The sequence below is a fragment of the Podarcis gaigeae genome (assembly GCF_964106915.1).
Source record: "Podarcis gaigeae genome assembly, chromosome: 2".
Classification (NCBI taxonomy): Eukaryota; Metazoa; Chordata; class Lepidosauria; order Squamata; family Lacertidae; genus Podarcis; species Podarcis gaigeae.
This window is the reverse complement of record NC_139679.1, coordinates 126,925,393-126,943,178: the sequence shown is the minus strand read 5'-3', so window position 1 is coordinate 126,943,178 and position 17,786 is coordinate 126,925,393. Positions and strand designations below refer to the sequence as shown.

At 48.4% G+C, this 17,786-nt stretch overlaps 2 protein-coding genes across 2 annotated transcripts in view; both read right to left on the bottom strand.

Annotated features, from left to right (window-relative positions):
* LOC310837206 (uncharacterized protein) overlaps window positions 1-17,786 on the bottom strand; it is a 314,413-nt gene that overhangs the window by 29,735 nt on the left and 266,892 nt on the right. The window lies entirely within an intron of this gene.
* On the bottom strand, window positions 14-17,514 carry LOC310837731 (tapasin-like). The gene is made up of 8 exons (XM_083724764.1): window positions 17,323-17,514; window positions 16,531-16,743; window positions 11,483-11,788; window positions 2,966-3,297; window positions 2,171-2,498; window positions 1,726-1,815; window positions 867-907; window positions 14-539 (listed from the first exon to the last, which is right to left on the bottom strand). The coding sequence occupies exons 1-8, from the start codon at window positions 17,384-17,386 to the stop codon at window positions 537-539; spliced, it is 1,377 nt and encodes a 458-aa protein (XP_083580890.1). The 5' UTR covers window positions 17,387-17,514; the 3' UTR covers window positions 14-536.

Here is a 17,786-nt window from a genome sequence, read left to right as displayed (position 1 = left end):
TTATTTATTTGGGGGGGGGGAGGGATATGCCAATCTTGCTCAAGTCAGTCTCCCCTACTCCAAAAAGGTTCTCTCCCACAATCCCAAAGACAACACAGGCCCCCGTCAAGAGTCTCCCAGAGCATGTGCAGAGTCTGCGGCCCAGGACCTTAGGGGTGCTTTTGATGCAATTCCTGCCTTGCGGGGGATTGGACTAGATGACCCTCAGGGACCCCTCCTAATTCTACACTTCTATCATTTCACAGCACACAAGTGAGGAGGGGCAGGGACTGCCAGAAAGGGGGGCTTTTGCTATTCACAGATCTGGCCCCCTCCTTAAAATCACAGCTGTGAATCTTCAGGATGCGAAGCCAAGCAGACCCCTGACCCCAAAAAGGAAGGGGAAGGGGGCTTCCAACAAGGGACCGGAGGGGCAAGACTGGGCAGCCAAAGAGGGGGGACCCAGGAGTCCAGGGGCCTACAATCCACTTCGCCCTTTCAACGGAATCCGGAGACAGGCAACAAACCAAGCCGGGAGCTGGGCTGCCCAAAGTCCGTTACTGCAGAAAGAAGAGAAATCCGTGAGATTTTGACCCAATTTGGAGAGGAAACATTAGCTGGCTGGGGGTTGCAATTGCAGGAATTGCTCCACAGCAACCCTGTGAAGCAGGCAGACTGGATCCTGCCCCCCCGCCCCCCTGCGAGCTTCATCATGGCCAGGGACTGGGGATTCGAACCCCGATCTCTCTGCCAGGGCCTAGTCTGGCCCTCTCACCACTGCACCGCACCGCCTCTCAGCGAGTGGCACAGAGATATATTTTTTTAAAGAATAGAAAAATGAGGAATCGAGAGAACTTGGCAGTCTTGGGAGCATCTTGGACACTGACCTCGGATTTGGGCTTCTCCGATTTGGGTTTTTCTTCAGAAGCTGAAAAGGAGGAAAATGAAGCAGGGAAAGGTTAATGACCAGAAAACCCAACGAAATGGACAGAAATACTTGAAAGCATGCAGAAAGCTAAAACGGAAATCAACATTTCTGAGCCGCTGGGCAGGGATGTTTTTAGCAGGCAGCCAAAGAGAATCTGGCAAAGGCGCCTGGTTGGTATCAGGAGGCAGGGAGTTCCAAAGGATCTTGGAGCCAGGAGGGACCCCGAGGGTCATCTAGTCCAACCCCCCGCAAGGCAGGAATCTTGAACCCACAACCCTGAAATCAAGAGTCTCAGGCTCTCCCAGCTGAGCTTCTTGTACTGGCAACTGTGGAAAAGGGGAGTCAATTGGCCAGCGCCAGTTCCGCCAATCAAAGTCGTCAGGTGGGGGGAGGGGAAGGTTTCTCAACTGCTTTTACTGTCAATATTTGCATGGTCTTAATAGATTCTGAATTGTCTCTGCCAGGGTAATAGGGTGGGATATAAATAAATATAATATTTCTGTTTTTCATTATAATAATTAGACTTGAGGTAGGCTGGGTTATTTGTTTTGGTTCTCATTTTTATTATGTACGTTGTGTTTTTGTCGTGCATTTTTATGCCGCAAACTGCCCGGAGATCCAGAAAAGGAGGGTGCTGTGAACATTTATAGAATCCTAGAATTGCAGAATCCGAAGGGACCAGAGGGTCATCTAGCCCAACCCCTGCAAGGCAGGAATCTCAACTGAGGTATCCCCCAGAAATATTGACCAAATGGTAAATAGGACCATATCGATAACAAAAATAAGAGTACAGAAGGGGAGGGTGGGAACAACCTTACCCCATCGGAAGAAGGACCGCAAGACCCCCAGGAGCACAATGGCGACAAGGAACAAGCCGATGGCGTCCTCCAGGGAGGGGCCCAGGGACCCTGGGTGGGGGAGAAGGGGCAGAGGCAGAAGGGGGCCGTCAGTGAGGGAGAAGGGGGGCGACGTCAGACCCCCACCCTGCCTTGGCCACCCACTGCAGGTCCCAAAGCTGCACCTTTGCCCCACCCCCATATCCTCCACCCCATGCCCAACTTGATCAGTGCCAATGCACCAAATCCTAGTTGGGAGGGCACCCCGGCGGTCATCTAGCCCAACCCCCTTCAAGGGAGGAATCCCAGCTAAATCACGCAGGACGGACGACCCCCCCAACCTCCGCCAGTCAGGAATCACACCCACAGCCGGTCTTCTGGGCCTTGCTACCCAGCCCCCAGGGGACCCCCAAGTGCAGACCCCCACCTGCCACATGGAGCACGACCGCCTTCTTGACCCCCGCCTCGCCCAGCCCGGCGTGGCCCACGTGGCAGACGTAGGAGACCCCGTGGTCCTCGGTCGGGACGGGCAGCAGGCGGGCGAAGCTGGTGAAGCTGAAGGTGCTGTCGGGAGCCTGGCGGTGCCCCGAGTCCCCGATGTCCAGGAAGGCGTCCTGGGGGGCGCCGGACCCCCTCCGCTTCCAGCTGACGGAGGCACCCAGAGGGAAGAAGCCGGAGACCTCGCAGGCCAGCTGGGGCCGGGCGCCGGGGGGCACCGAAAGCGTCGTGGGGCGCAGCGTCACCTGGGGGGGGCTCTGCAGGGCGAGAGGGGGAGGGGGAGTGAGCAGAGCGCCCCCTGCTGACAACCAGGAGCGCTGCAGAATTCAAATCCTGAGGAAGTCAGGGTCCCCGTTGGCTTGATCAAGCGGCCAGGCGCTTCTTAAGGAGCCTCCCAGTCCAGGGGTAGTCTCTCTGGATCGCTTGGTTATTAGAAGCCTAGAATTGCAGAAGTGGAAAGGACCTGCAAGGGACATCTAGACCAACCCCTGCCAGACAGGGATCTCAGGGCAATTTGGCCACTGCGAGGTTTAAGTACTCCCCTATGTTCTTTTGGAGCCTCCAGGCCCAGGAGCAGTCTATCTGGATCCCTGGGTCCTGGCCGGGATTTGGAGAATACAAGATGCTGGCTCCATGGGGGTCCCTTTGGGCAGTGGACCCCCCTTTCCCCTTCCTTCTCTCTGCCCTCCCTGCGTGGGAGACCCCCCACTGGCCGCTCACTCACCCACCACCTTGAACTCGAGCGCCTGCTGGGCGTGCAGGTGGGGCAGGTAGACGGTGCAGATGTAGGTGCCCTCGTGGCGGACGGCCACGCTCTGCAGGCGCAGGGAGGCGCCGCCGCCCTCGGCATCCAGCAGCAGCTCAGCCCCCTCCTCGGCCACCGACACCCCCCGCGAGGCTCCGTCGAAGGCCAGACCACCTTCCCGGCCCCCCGGAACTGATGGCGCCACTCCACCGAGAAGGCCGAGGCCGGCACCGAGAAGCCGCAGTGCAGGACCGCCGGGCACCCGAGGCGGGACTCCAGGCGCGGCGTCCGCGTGAAGACTGACAGCACCGCTGCGCAAGGAGGGAGGAGGGCGAGGTGAGTGGGAGAGATCCCCAGCGGTCATCTAGACCAACCCCTGGTGCAAGGGAGGAATCCCAGAAGGGAACAACCCAAACCCAGCCTGCAAAAACAACAAACCCAGGGCCGTGTTTAGCATGTTGCAGGAAAAATCCGAGGGCTCCCTTGGACAAAACAAATACACCAACCAGGATAACTTGGAGCAAAACAGCAGCCTGTAGGCTTGGCCTTTATTGAACTGTTGCAACAGGGTATTCCCCTCACGTGCAGGAGAGAGGAAAGACCCAGAACAATAGTGTGCAAGGTCTTATAAAAACTTTTGAAATTCCCCTCCTCTAGGTCTAGCCCAACCCCAGAAAGGAGGGGTTGAGGGAGGCATACATTACAGAAAGGAGGTGCTGAGGGAGGCATACATTACAGAAAGGAGGGGCTGAGGGAGGAGTTGTGATGGTAACTTGAGTGTCTGGTCACCTGGCTGTTTCCTCCTTTCCCCCTCCCCCTGAGTCACTTCCAGGAACTTCCAGGAGACAAAAGGGGTTTTGCAGTTTCCTGCCCCCTGAGGGAAGATCTGATCATTGTCCTTTGTTCCAGTCCCTGATGAATCCACTCCCATATGCAAGTTCTTTGTGATCTTGATTGTCTTCTGTCTGGGATCATCAGGGTTGGCATGGGCAGGGCTCCTGTGTTATGTGCTGAGACAATGAAGGGATTATGGCTGACCAGGACTAAGCTGACCAGGACTAAGTCACCCCCCTTTGTTAGTTCTTGTCATATGGAGTAAAATAAAAATGGAACAGTGCAAATCCAATGTATGGTTGATTTTTCTATGAATTTATAACAGAAATGTGGCGTGTGTGTGTGTGTGTGTGTGTGAAGTTTATACAAACAGAATGATTGGGGTGGGGGGGTTCCTGCTACAGTTCCCCCCTTCGGAGATAAGATTGCAAAGGTGGTTACTTTGCAATCCTTTTCTCCGCACAATTTAAAGTGGTAAATATTAACCTGCTTTTCTCCGTCCCAGATGCGTGTGTCCATGTGAAGTTGAAAGGGACTTGGATGTCATGCTTCTTAAGGATATTTGTATAGAAATATAATAGTGTAACAGTGCACATAGTTAGACATAGGATATCACGTAAAATTAATATTTTGTTGCTCAGTTACTTGTGGTATTTTAGCAGCTTGGAATAAATATTTTCTCAATAGTGGCGTATGCTTTACATTTAGCAGGAAGGTCCACTAATGACTGAAAAATGCAGTTTGCTTTGCCCCCCCACCATTTTTGTGTTCTCAGGTGTCAAGGTAGCTCTTCTGTGGTCTCACACCAGCATGGTTTCACAGTAGTGGCAATCCCTGGTGAATCCACTTAGGGCTTTCATATTAACCATGTTGCCTGGCACTCACCACAGCTGCCACTGGTTTGGACACGTCCTGAGGGAAATGTCCTTACCTTGGCTTCCTATGGGGTTTTATTATTCGTCATGGGAAGTTGCTCACTTGCACTTAAAGGACCAAAAAGCTAATTGCAGCCTGGATACACTTGCCCAATTCAAACTGAGTCCAATTTGAATTTATCTTGCCCCATGGTTCTGAACTTTTGAAACCAATCTGTTAAAGAAAACCATTTTTAAAAGGGCACTTGTCCAAATAAGTCAATTTAACCCTATAAGGGATCATTCCTGCTAAACCAAAGCATATCCACCTTCATGTATTTTAGAAACTTCTCCTTGGTAAAGTGAGTTTTAGCACATTTTTAAAATGGGTAGGGAAGTTGGCAGCATGCCAGGTGAAACAACTAAATGTGGTTATAAATTTATCTAATTCTAAACAATAGCCTGATCTGTTAAAAAGCATAAAATGTATAAGAATCCTCCACTGGGGTGTAAGGAATAAGACATTAGACATAAAAACAATTACACACAAAAAATAGCCCCCCTTTTGTGGAAATAACACACTGTCAAGACACATTTCAACATTCCTACGTAATAACACATAATACAAAACAAACTAATTAAATATCAGTTGCATATCTTGAGAGAATTGGGATATATTTTTTTTTTACGCATGTATCTTGAGGTTCAAAAGTCAGAAAATGTCCTTGTAATTCAACTCCACCCCCCTTTGTCAGCCCCACTTCCCCGGCAGTCTATATCCTTTGAAAGAGATAGTTGTGGCCACATTGAAAACTTTGATGTCTTCTGTTGTGGTGGCGAAGGTTTTCATTGGATCTGCAGTAACACACTTGTAGAAGTGATATCCTGTAAGGGCAGGGTGGACTTAAAAGACACAGTTAAAATAATAAAACACACATACAATGACCTATGAGGAACCAAAAATAAATAAATGTTAAGACACACAATTTTTAAGAAACCTGAAGTAACCTGTTTTGGCATTCTAATGTCCCAAATGAAAATAAAAGAGTGTTTCTTGATGTGACAACATTAGTCAGAATGTTAGTAGCAAAATACTGGGAAATGACTTAATACCAAGAAAATGAATGGCAATTTAAAGTTGTGCAAGTACCTTGAACTAGCCAAAATGACAGAATTAATAAGAAATGATCAGGCAAAGGGTAAACAAATACCATTCCACAAACAATGTTTGGTTGTGCTTCGCTTAATTTCATAGATATCATGGAAAAACTGATTAAATAAATGAAAAGAGATTATTTGCCAAAGCCACAAAGAGATGGAAGTAACTAATACAGCAGGGATTCAGACTTGTTGACTTGTTTCACAGAACAGGAAAGAAAGTTGCTGTGGGAGAAAAGAAGGGACAAACACTTTGTTATCGGGGTTCACATATCCTGTTAAAAGGGAAAAATTATTTCATGTGAGAAGCCTGCGAGGAAATGCTGTTCCTAAAATGCACACAAAGTCTGTGATTTAAATCCCCTGGGGGGGGGGGAGTGCTTTGAAATTTACCTGTGAAAGGAATTTGGCATGTTAATGGTGTTAAGATTTGAGACTTGGCACACCTTTTGTCTTGCGAAGCCCCTGGAGCAAAGGACACATTAAGGGTGATTTCCCTCAGTGGCTCCAAGTTTTACATAAGGAAATTAGGATAAATTTCCCCCTTCAGCCCAAGTTCCTCTCACTCCCTACAGTTCCCCCTCCTTCCTCTATCTCTCTCCCCCCTTTGTTGCTGATCTAGCCTCTGTGCATGTGTAGAGTTCATATCTCAGCAAACCTTTTATATTATTGAGAATGTTGAAACCTTTGGCTAAATTTCCATTTGAATAAAGGAAATGAAGGGTAAGGAGTAGATTTAAAAAAAATAGGGTTAGATTTTTTAAAACAAAAAAGAGAAACTGAGCAATTAAAGTATTCAATAAAGTTAGCAATTGTAGCCCAAGCAAAAAGGACTGCTTCCTTTATGTACAGGAAAGGGCTATCATTTTGTGTGATTTCCCTCTGGTCATTCGTGGAACAATGCCATGCCCTTATATATGGAAAAAGTGGCCAGAGAGTCAGAATTTATAGGATTTTTTTAACATTCTCAGTCATTTCAGCCTTACCATTTGCAGACAAATTTTTCTGCCCTTTATTTACAGGATAAATGGTCAAGACTTATATGTATTTTATGTGCATAAACTTTGAATTGACTTTGAAGTTTGATTTATTATTATTTTTTTTAATAGTAGAGAAAATGATAAACACTGTAATCACTCAAATGCTTGAAATTACCAGTTTTGCTTCAAAACATCACGGATTTTACCTCTCACCTTTTTTTAAAGTAAAACAAAGAGCAAAGTTGGGCTGAATTTCAACTCATCACATGCTTGTAGACACATGGCCCTCCACACAGCCACAAATTGGGAAAGCTAAAAGGGACCCTTGGGTCATCTAGTCCAACCCTAGATACAGTGTTCATCTATGCTCCTATCATGTACTAAGGAAGAGAAAAAGAAAAGTAGCCAACTTTACACAGAACCGTTTTAGCAGATTTTGAGATAGTTTGAGTTTGCTTTCTTCAAGTTCCTAGAGAAATTATCTTTAAAGGAAGATTGAAGTGAACATTTTTCCTAAGAGGGAGAGGATCTCTTATAAAACATAGTTAAAACAGCCATAGATTTGATTTAGAAAGAATGCAAAAGTGAGTTTTTCCTGAATTTGCAGAGGAATAGTAAGCCTAATCTATGCCCCCCCTTCCAGTTTCCTTTAAAGGAAGCTTACTTGGGAGTAAATTTACCTGGCACAGAAGTAAGAAGGAGAAGGGGGAAAAAAAAACCCCTGAAAGAGACAGAACGAAACAAAGGGGCTTTTTTTAAGAAAAGAGGCCAGGAAGACTGATATCAGGACTGGACTCAGATAGACAATTTTTGCTGGCTATGGAAGTCTCTACATTTAATACCAATTTTTAATACCATTTTTTTTTTTTTTTAGAAAGACACATTTTTATAGGCAGATGCTTAATGAAATACATATACTGCATTTTAGCTTGAGAGAGCAGTTGGCTCTACTAGGCTTTTGCAGCAGAAACATTAGTTTCTTCACAGCACATTTCAAAATACTGAAAAAAATACTGGAACACGGATATAAACTCATAAACTCAAACGTTGCGACATAACATTATCTACTATCAACCTAAAATCATACTCCTCACTCAAGCTACTTGGAGGAAGACTCCTTGGAGCCTCTCTCAAATAAACATTTGCACACTTCATTCTCAATTTTTTTTTGGTCTTGTTTAAGATTGATAAGGCCCAACATGGCTTCCTTAGATTTAAATTTTTTGAAGCAAGCTTGCAATTTAAAAACTATGTGCATTTAAGAACAGTCTGTGGATGCCGGAGCCAATGTAAACACAAACACTTTTAATATTCCAAATCTTTGAGTACATCTCTTATCCTTTTTTTTTTCCCAAGAGAAAACTAAGATCCCTAATGTGTGGGCTCTCAGGCTGGGCTGTTATTATATCTACTGCCTTCTGAGCACCATTAAATTTACGGTTTCATGTTCTAGCTTTAGGTTATAGTTTAACACCACAAATTTTATGTGTTCAGCTCTCCCTAAGGGTTCAAACCCTGATTTTGTTGAAGGATCCCTGGGGTGGCCACTGTGCCCTGGGTTCCAGGTGGTGGGCCTAATCCACCCACTAAAAGTTACAATGGTCTCGTACTTTGTACTTGGAAAGACCATTTTGCCCCTTTATTTTATTTATTTATTTTCAATTGGAGATGACAAGCTGGAGGGGCATATTAGAATCCTCTCTGGGGCAAAAAGGCTTCATGGAAGCCTTGTTGCCAGGAGGAGTCCAGCTAGGGTGTTTAGTGAGCTCCCATTCTCTCATATGTTATTATTAGGTTTTTTTCTTTTCTTTTCATTAACGAAGTACGCTAAAGACAGAAAGAGTGGACGCACACACACAAGGGAGGAGGGGCAAAGGGAAAGAAAGGGGGGACAGAAAAGGATCCTTTCAGTACTCAAAGTACCCTTGACTAACACAATTCCTACTTATCTATAAACCACGAATTAATTTCTGGAAATCTCAAACCTGAACCTGAAACAAAACCACGGGTCTCTGCCCGGAACCTCAAACCACGGGTCTCTCTCTCTACCCGGAATTCCTTTACCTCAGCGCTGCTTCCTACGAGTGAGCTCAAACGTCTGCCACGGGACACCTTGGCCCGAGAAAGTTTCAACCACGGGACACCTTGGCCCGTCTGCCACGGGACACCTTGGCCCGAGAAGGTTCCTGCATATATATAATCCTAGTGTGGGGCCCCAATTCCCCCCTCTACCCTCCACGACAGCCTCCTGCCTAGCCTTTGGGACTAAGTTCGGAACCCCTACTGGACGCTTGCGCAGTGCAATGCCAGATTAAGGCCCGAGAAAATGAAGGTTTGGAAAGGAAACAAACAACCTTGCGTTCTGACGTACCCGGGTCATCCCTAACAAAGGTCGCCAGGCAGCAGGGGCAGCTTTGTTTGCATAATAGACAAGAAGAGAGAGAGAGAGAGAGAGAGAGAGAGAGAGAGAGAGAGAGAGAAAGCTTTGAGGGACCCCCCTGGACGACTCCGAAAGAGGGACGTCAGAGAAAACAGTAAAGAGCCACGCTTTCCCGGACTTAATTCCAAGACGGAAAACGGGGGAGGAAAGGGATAGAGAGATTAAGGCGTCCCTGGACGATCCCGAGAGGTAACACCGGAAAACAGTAAAAGTACCACAATTTCCCCGGACACATTCCATGTAAGAAATTGGGGGGAGAGAAAGGGAAAGGTTTTGATGTTCCTAGACGACTCCGAAAGGCAACATCATACAGTAAAGTTCCGCGACCTCCCTGGCCACCCTCCGAAAGGGGAGAATCGGGGGAGAAAAGGGGAGAGTTTAAGACGTTCCTGGACGACCCCGGGAGGGAACGTCAGAAATGAAAGAAGGAAAGTCTGGCTGTCATGGGGACGCTGCTTCTCCACCCCCCTCCCAATGTATTTACTTCAAACCATACTCACATTCAAAGATGTCCCCCGCGGATCCCGGGATCCTTTCTTTTTAGCCGGCTTGACCTCGCCTTTGCTCCCCCTGGTTAGGCTTTTGGTGACGATTGATTACCGCCCGCAAAGAGGAGGCAGGGAGAGGAAGAAGGATCCCTGGGCTAAGGCTGCCCAGTGGCGCCCGATCCTGTCTATCTCCCCTCTCACCTTTGCAGGAGAACCAAGTGTCCCTGAGAATGGTCGCCAACTGTTGCAGGAAAAATCCGAGGGCTCCCTTGGACAAAACAAAGACACCAACCAGGATAACTTGGAGCAAAACAGCAGCCTGTAGGCTTGCCCTTTATTGAACTGTTGCAACAGGGTATTCCCCTCACGTGCAGGAGAGAGGAAAGACCCAGAACAATAGTGTGCAAGGTCTTATAAAAACTTTTGAAATTCCCCTCCTCTAGGTCTAGCCCAACCCCAGAAAGGAGGGGTTGAGGGAGGCATACATTACAGAAAGGAGGTGCTGAGGGAGGCATACATTACAGAAAGGAGGGGCTGAGGGAGGAGTTGTGATGGTAACTTGAGTGTCTGGTCACCTGGCTGTTTCCTCCTTTCCCCCTCCCCCTGAGTCACTTCCAGGAACTTCCAGGAGACAAAAGGGGTTTTGCAGTTTCCTGCCCCCTGAGGGAAGATCTGATCATTGTCCTTTGTTCCAGTCCCTGATGAATCCACTCCCATATGCAAGTTCTTTGTGATCTTGTCTTCTGTCTGGGATCATCAGGGTTGGCATGGGCAGGGCTCCTGTGTTATGTGCTGAGACAATGAAGGGATTATGGCTGACCAGGACTAAGCTGACCAGGACTAAGTCACCCCCCTTTGTTAGTTCTTGTCATATGGAGTAAAATAAAAATGGAACAGTGCAAATCCAATGTATGGTTGATTTTTCTATGAATTTATAACAGAAATGTGGCGTGTGTGTGTGTGTGTGTGAAGTTTATACAAACAGAATGATTGGGGTGGGGGGGTTCCTGCTACAAGCAGATGCGGCGCCAGGCTGCAAATGTCCGCACAGCACCCCCAAATTACCACTGATAATGTTGGGGTGGCTGTAGCTGCGCACTGCCAGCCATTGTGGGGGGGCGCAACTCTCCCCCATGCCAATGCAGGAGAGCGATCCCCCGAGAGGCCAGCGCCCTGGCGCGACGCATCACTAAGCCCTATGGGAAAGACGGCTCCGAACAAACCCACAATCTATTCGATTTATTCATTTAATTTAGTGGTTCTCAAATTTGGGGGAGACCCCCATAAACTCTCTCCCCTCCAGCCAATGCCCTAAAAAAGGAATGGTTTGGAACAACTGTTTGCACGACCCAGTAAGATGAAAGCAAGATTTGAAAGAGCAACAATTAGTTGCCAAATGACTCAAAATCCACTTCAAACTACTCCAAGTAGTTCAACCCAGCAGATGCATTTGATCCAGGGATTTCCGCTTCCCAACTGGCCCACGGTGCCCCCCCACCCCCCACGAGGGTGTAACCAATGACTTTGGACGCTCCTAATTTAAATAACTGCATCTCTGCCCCACCTTCTCCTCCCAGGGGCTCAAGGCGGGCTCCCTCCCCTTCCTCTGCCATTCCTCCACACTGACCCTGCCAGGTAGGCCTGCCTGAGGAGCACCGACTGGCCCTCGGTCCCTCTCTCCCAGGCTGCTGGCGCAGGGCTCTAACCGCTAGGCCATGCTGCTCCCGTTCACCAGGTGGTACCTGCAGTGGTGGTGACGCTGCTGACCCCATCCTGCTGCTTCCAAGGCGGGGCCTCCTCGGTGTGCAGGACGCTGCTGACCCCGAACCCGGCGTCGGGGGCCTGGATGCTGGCGATGAGCCACTTGCCCCTCTCCAGGGCGCGGGGGCAGCCCCCTCCGCCCGCCAGCCCCTCCGCCCAGGCGACGTGGGACTCTTGCGGCGCGTAAGCGTTGATCTCGCAGGAGGATTCTGCCTCGCTGGCATCCGGACTCAGCCAGGGCGGGGGGGTGGCCGAGGCCTGACCGCCCCACAGGGCCCCAGAGGGGTCTGCCGGGGGGACAAAGCGGGGGGAGGTGAACCAGTGTCTGGGGGGGGGATGACAAGCCTTGTCTCTCCACTGCTGGACCCCCCCAAACCTACATTGCAGGGGGCTGGAGTGGATGACCTTTGGGGTTCCCAACTCCACCGTTCTGTGTCAGCCAGTTCAGTTCAACTTGCAGAATCACAGAATTGGAAGGGGCCCCCGGGGGTCATCTAGTCCAACCCCCTGCGATGCAGGAATCTCAGCGGGAAGAAGATGCCCTCTAAGGAGGATCTGTTTTGTCTATTTAATGGGATTTAAATGCCAGTTAATAAACTAAAAGAATCAAGCAGTTTTGTACCTCTGAAAAGTGGAAATGTTGAGGTTGGAAAAGAATATATCCATAATAAGCATAAATAAATTAAATTAATCGACAACAATAGGACTCCTGAGTTCTTGAGATGATTTCGTTTGTCCATTTACTGTATTTATTTTTCCCAATTGGAACTATAAAATGGTGATTTTCTTGAGTTAAAATGAGAGTAACCCTGAACATTTTTTAGAAAAAAGCACTGTACCCATATACCAGACAAGCATGTATGGAACTGTAGTTGTTTGCATCTATAGTGATATATTGTAATATACCTTCCCCCCTTTTTATTTCTTTGTTCTCTATTTTATTTCCCTTTTTATTATTCAAGTATTCTCAGTTTAAATTGTGTGGTTGAACCCGGAGCCAGGCCTCTTGGCCCTCATCATAACTTCGCTTTATTCCTATCCCTGGGTCTCTCCTCCGAGTCAAAGTCCGCTGGGGGCTCCCCTGGGCCTCTGGGGGCTCTGGCACCCGGCACAGTTATTTCAAATGATTTTAAGCCCTAAGAGTTTAAAATGGATAACATGGATAATAGATATAGAAATAAGGAAGCTGCCAAAGGCCAACCATGTTTGGGCCTGTGATGGACAGCAGAGCCAGGCCAGTCAGCGGATTTAGTCCTTCTGAAATCGCCCCCTGGGGGGGCTAGAGCCTCGCTCTGATTAGGCCTTCGCAGATGACATCGTACTAACATTAGAAGACCCAAAAAATAGTGTAAAAGAAGCTTTATTAAAGATTGAAGAATTTGGAGTTGTGGCAGGACTTAAGATAAATAAAAATAAAACCAAAATGTTGGTTAAAAATTTAACAAAGGAAGAAATAACAGACTTAGAGAGAAGGACGGAAATTGCAGTAGCCAAGAAAGTGAAGTATCTTGGGATATGGGTCACAGCTAAGAACATAAATTTATATAAGGATAACTATGATGTCACCTGGAGGAGTATAAAGAAAGACATGGAAATATGGGGGAGGATGAAACTCTCTTTTCTGGGGAGGATAGCGGTTGTCAAAATGAATATTTTGCCTAGAATGCTATTTCTATTCCAGACCATCCCCATACTTAAAGACCTGAAACAATGTAAAGAGTGGCAGAGAGCTTTGGCAAAGTATATCTGGCAGGGGAAAAGGCCACGGATAAAAATGAAAATTTTGATAGATAAAAAAGAAAGAGGGGGTTTTTCTCTCCCGGACCTAAGCTTATATTATGAAGCGGCCTGTATACTTTGGTTAAAAGATTGGATTAAACTGGAGAATAGAGAGCTGCTGGATTTTGAAGGTTTTAATAATTGGTACGGATGGCATTCGTACCTTTGGTATGGGAAAGTGAAGGCTCACAAGAGCTTTCTAAATCATATCTTCAGGGGACCTTTATACCAAACATGGGAAAGGAATAAAAATCTCCTTGAAAGAAAGACCCCATGGTGGATCTCACCGATTGAGGTATTAACGGTGAAGAAAATAAATATGGAGGGGAAAAACGCCACCTACGAAGAAATGTTAAGAAAAACAGATCATGGGCCAAGACTTAGACCTTATGAAGAGATAAAAAATCTATTCACTGGGTGGTTGCAATACCATCAGGTGAATGATTTGTTAAAAGAGGACAAGAAAATGTTGGGTTTTGATGACAAAAAATCAAAATTTAATGTAGAAGTAATAGAAGGTAAAAACAAAACCCTATCTAGAACCTATGATATACTATTAGAGTGGTACACAAAGGACGAGGAGGTCAAGGAGGCAATGATCAAATGGGCAATTGATTTTGGTTATAACATCGACTTTGAAAGGTGGTTGGAAGTGTGGAACCGAAACATAAAGTTTACAGCATGTATGTCCCTGAGAGAAAATATTTGGAAGATGCTATACAGGTGGTATCACACCCCTGTGAAGTTGGCCAAAATGTATAGATTAAAGGATAAGAATTGCTGGAAATGTGGGGAGGTGGAGGGTGACCTATATCATCTATGGTGGACATGTAAAAAGGTGAAAGGCTTTTGGGAATTGATTTACAATGAGCTTAAAAAAATATTTAAATACACCTTCCCCAAAAGACCCGAAGCCTTTTTGCTGGGAATGTTGGATAAAGATATTAAAAAAGAAGATAGAACGATATTCCTTTATGCCACCACAGCAGCGAGAATTTTGTTGGCACAATATTGGAAAGTGGAAACTATCCCCAATATAAATGATTGGCAAATTAAAATGATAAAATATGCTGAGCTTGATAAAATAACAGGTAAAATAAGAGACCATGATGAACAGAAATCTCTGAAAAATTGGAGTAAATACTGGAACTACATTGGAATAAATGTTTAACGTGACTGGCGGGGTTAGAACATCACTACCAGCGTGTGAATTTAGGTTTACAGATCAAAAATCAAATACGTGAATGGAAGTAAATATTCGATACTTACCAAAAGGATGGAAGGAAGTCCAGGAGGTGGTGGTTTGTTTGTTTGTTTTTCTTTCCCCCCCCTTTCCCCCCCCTTTTTCCTCCTTTTTTGTGAAGTAGCCGGATTAATCTCTCTTTGTATAGTTAGAGAGAGGAAAAAGTTTGGCTTGTATATTTTTACTTTTTTCTTGTTGTAATTTTTTCTTTTGTATTTGTTTGTATGCTTGTTATGTATATAATGTTAATAAAAATGTATTTGGCAAAAAAAAGAGAGCCTCGCTCTGATTGGCTCCTAAGACAGTGGGGGCGGAGCCAGCCCTTTTGGCGGGAAAATGCAAGGAGGCTTTTCTGAGGGATGGTCTGAGGGGGGAGCTTGGAGGGGAAGGTGGGGAGGAGAGGAAGAGGAGGAGGGAAGAGGGACCCCCGGGAAGGAGGGCTGAGGGGGCCCCCTGGGTGTGGGGGCGGACTGAGGGGGGGAGCGGAGGGAGACCCCCAAGAAGGAGGGATGAGGGGACCCCCTGGGTGTGGGGGGCGGACTGAGAGGGGGAGGGAAGGGAGACCCCCAAGAAGGAGGGCTGAGGGGACCCCCTGGGTGTGGGGGGCGGACTGAGGGGGGGAGCGGAGGGAGACCCCCAAGAAGGAGGGCTGAGGGGACCCCCTGGGTGTGGGGGGCGGACTGAGGGGGGGAGGGGAGGGAGACCCCCAAGAAGGAGGGCTGAGGGGACCCCCTGGGTGTGGGGGGCAGACTGAGAGGGGGGAGCGGAGGGAGACCCCTAAGAAGGAGGGCTGAGGGGGCCCCCTGGGTGTGGGGGCGGACTGAGAGGGGGGAGCGGAGGGAAAGGGCCCCTCGCTCAGGAACCCCCCAAGTCCAGCATTTGACCACCATGTCTAGAAAGCGGAACATCGGCCTGAGAAGAGAAGCTGCGCCTGGACTTCTGCCTTTAATGCCCTGACAGCCTCCAAGTTGAGGCAAGAAGTTGACTTCTGCCTGGAAGAACCCGTCTCCGGACCCCAGCTTTTTCTCGGTAAATAGAACTTTTCTTCTTTGTTCCGCTTCTGCCCTGGACTCTAAATCCCCAAGTTGTCCTCACACAAGAGAGGCTGTGGTCAATGGCAGAAATTGGCGTAATGTGAGGTGGATCCGCTATATTTAATTGGGGGCCGTTAGCAGGGACATAATGCCTCTTTATTCATTGGAGGCTTGAGGGGGGAATCCGCTACAGGGCCGTTATAAAATGATCCTAAAGAGTTGTAGAGTTGGGATGCATTTCTACCAAATATAGTGGCTTAAGAATCAACATCTATGTTTTGGGATAATAATATCACCTAGACATTAGATAAGTATATAGGGAATTGGAATTCTTAACTCTTTTAATGGTATAGTGTATTATTATAATTATTATTACACTGGGACCTTGGGTTACATACGCTTCAGGTTACAGACTCTGCTAACCCAGAAATAGTGCTTCAGGTTATGAACTTTGCTTCAGGATGAGAACAGAAATCGTGCTCTGGTGGTGCAGCAACAGCAGGAGGCCCCATTAGCTAAAGTGGTGCTTCAGGTTAAGAACGGACCTCCGGAACGAATTACGTACTTAACCCGAGGTATCACTGTATTATTACTTAGTGTTGTTCAATCACACTGATGTTTTAAAAAGAAAAAATGTTTAAAAATAAAAAAGTAAACACCTGTAGGTTGGACCCTGAGGGACATCTAGTCTCACCCCCCTGACATTTGGCCTTCCAGCCTCTGTTTGGAAAACCTCCGAGGAAAGCAACTCTGTCCCTGGAGGTTTAAGAACGGAGATTGGGGAAGGAGTGTTTGCTGACACTGAAGATCCAGAGAATCATTTAAGTTTCCCAGCCTCAGTTGTGGCGCCTGTGAAATGAGTCTCCCAGTGAGGCTGAATTCAGAGCCGGTGCTTCAAGTCCCTCCAGGTGAATGAGAAGCAGGGATGGGACCCAGGGGACAGGTGGGGGGTGTCCTATGGGGGTCTCCATACCCAGGACCTGGAAGGCCAGGCCGGCCTCCACCTCCGGGGGCAACTTGGACTCCAGGGCAGCTTCTTCCAGGCGTCTCCCGGGTGGGGGCAGGAACAAGATGGCGGGGCGCTGCTTGGGGGCGCTGGACATGCCTGAGCCTCCGCCCCCAGCCTCCTCCAGGAACCAGCAGCCCCGCTTGGCCAGCGGAGGCGAGGATCTGCCGAAGGACGCTCCTGCCAGGAGAGGAGGAAGAAGAATAAGGAGAGGGTGGACTAGATGCCCCTGGGGACCCCAAAGCAGCCGCAGCAGCAGCATCATCTGGGTCCCCCCTAGCCCACAAGCCCAGTCTGGGTAGACTGCCTCTGGGCCTGGAGGCTCCACCGGGAGAGCCCTGCTGGATCCGGACCAGAGCAAGGTAGACTGGCTCTGTCCAAGGAGGCTCCATTGGGACGTGGCGGGGAAGAAAGCAGAGCCCAAGGGGGGCCGGAGTGCAGAAGCAGCGGGGCAGCAAGGGGCCGGATTCGGGACTCTGCCAGGAAACGGAAAGCGAAAGCGGAGGGACTATCCCAGGCCAAACCCTCCCCCCCCGCCCCGCTTTGCGACAGGCAGAAATCCCACCGGAGAAGTTTCCCCCGCCAGCCCCTTCCTGCACCCGCTGAGTTTCTGCCTTGCGGGGGGAGCAAATCCGACCACGGGGGCGAGGGACGCCTCCTCCTCCGCCCCCTCCCGGAGGGAACCCAGGCGTCCGGCCCAGAGCTCTCCTCCTCCCGCGCCCTGCGAGGGTGGGACCCAGGCGTCCGGCCTCGACCTACCCAGCAGCAGCAGCAGCAGCAGCGGGAGCCCCTTTGCGCGGAGCGGAGCGGGTTGGGCAGCCATGAGGCTCCGCAGGGAGAGCGCAAGGAGAGGCGGCGAGCGGCGATGGCGGAGACTCCGTCCGCGCTTCCCCTTTCGATTTCGGAGCCCCGGAAGGAGGGCGGGGCAGAAGGGAGGGGGAAGCTCAACATCAAAAAAACGAAGTTACAGATAGGTAGCCGTGTTGGTCTGCCATAGTCAAAACAAAAAAAATTCCTTCCAGTAGCACCTTAAAGACCAACTAACTCAGTTCTTGATATGAGCTTTCGTGTGCAGGCACACTTCTTCAGATACACACTGTCTTTAAGGTGCTACTGGAAGGATTTTGTTTTGTTTTAAAAAAACGAAGATCATGGCCACTGGTCTCATCACCTCCTGGTAAATAGAAGGGGAAGAAATGGAGGCAGTGAGAGATTTTATTTTT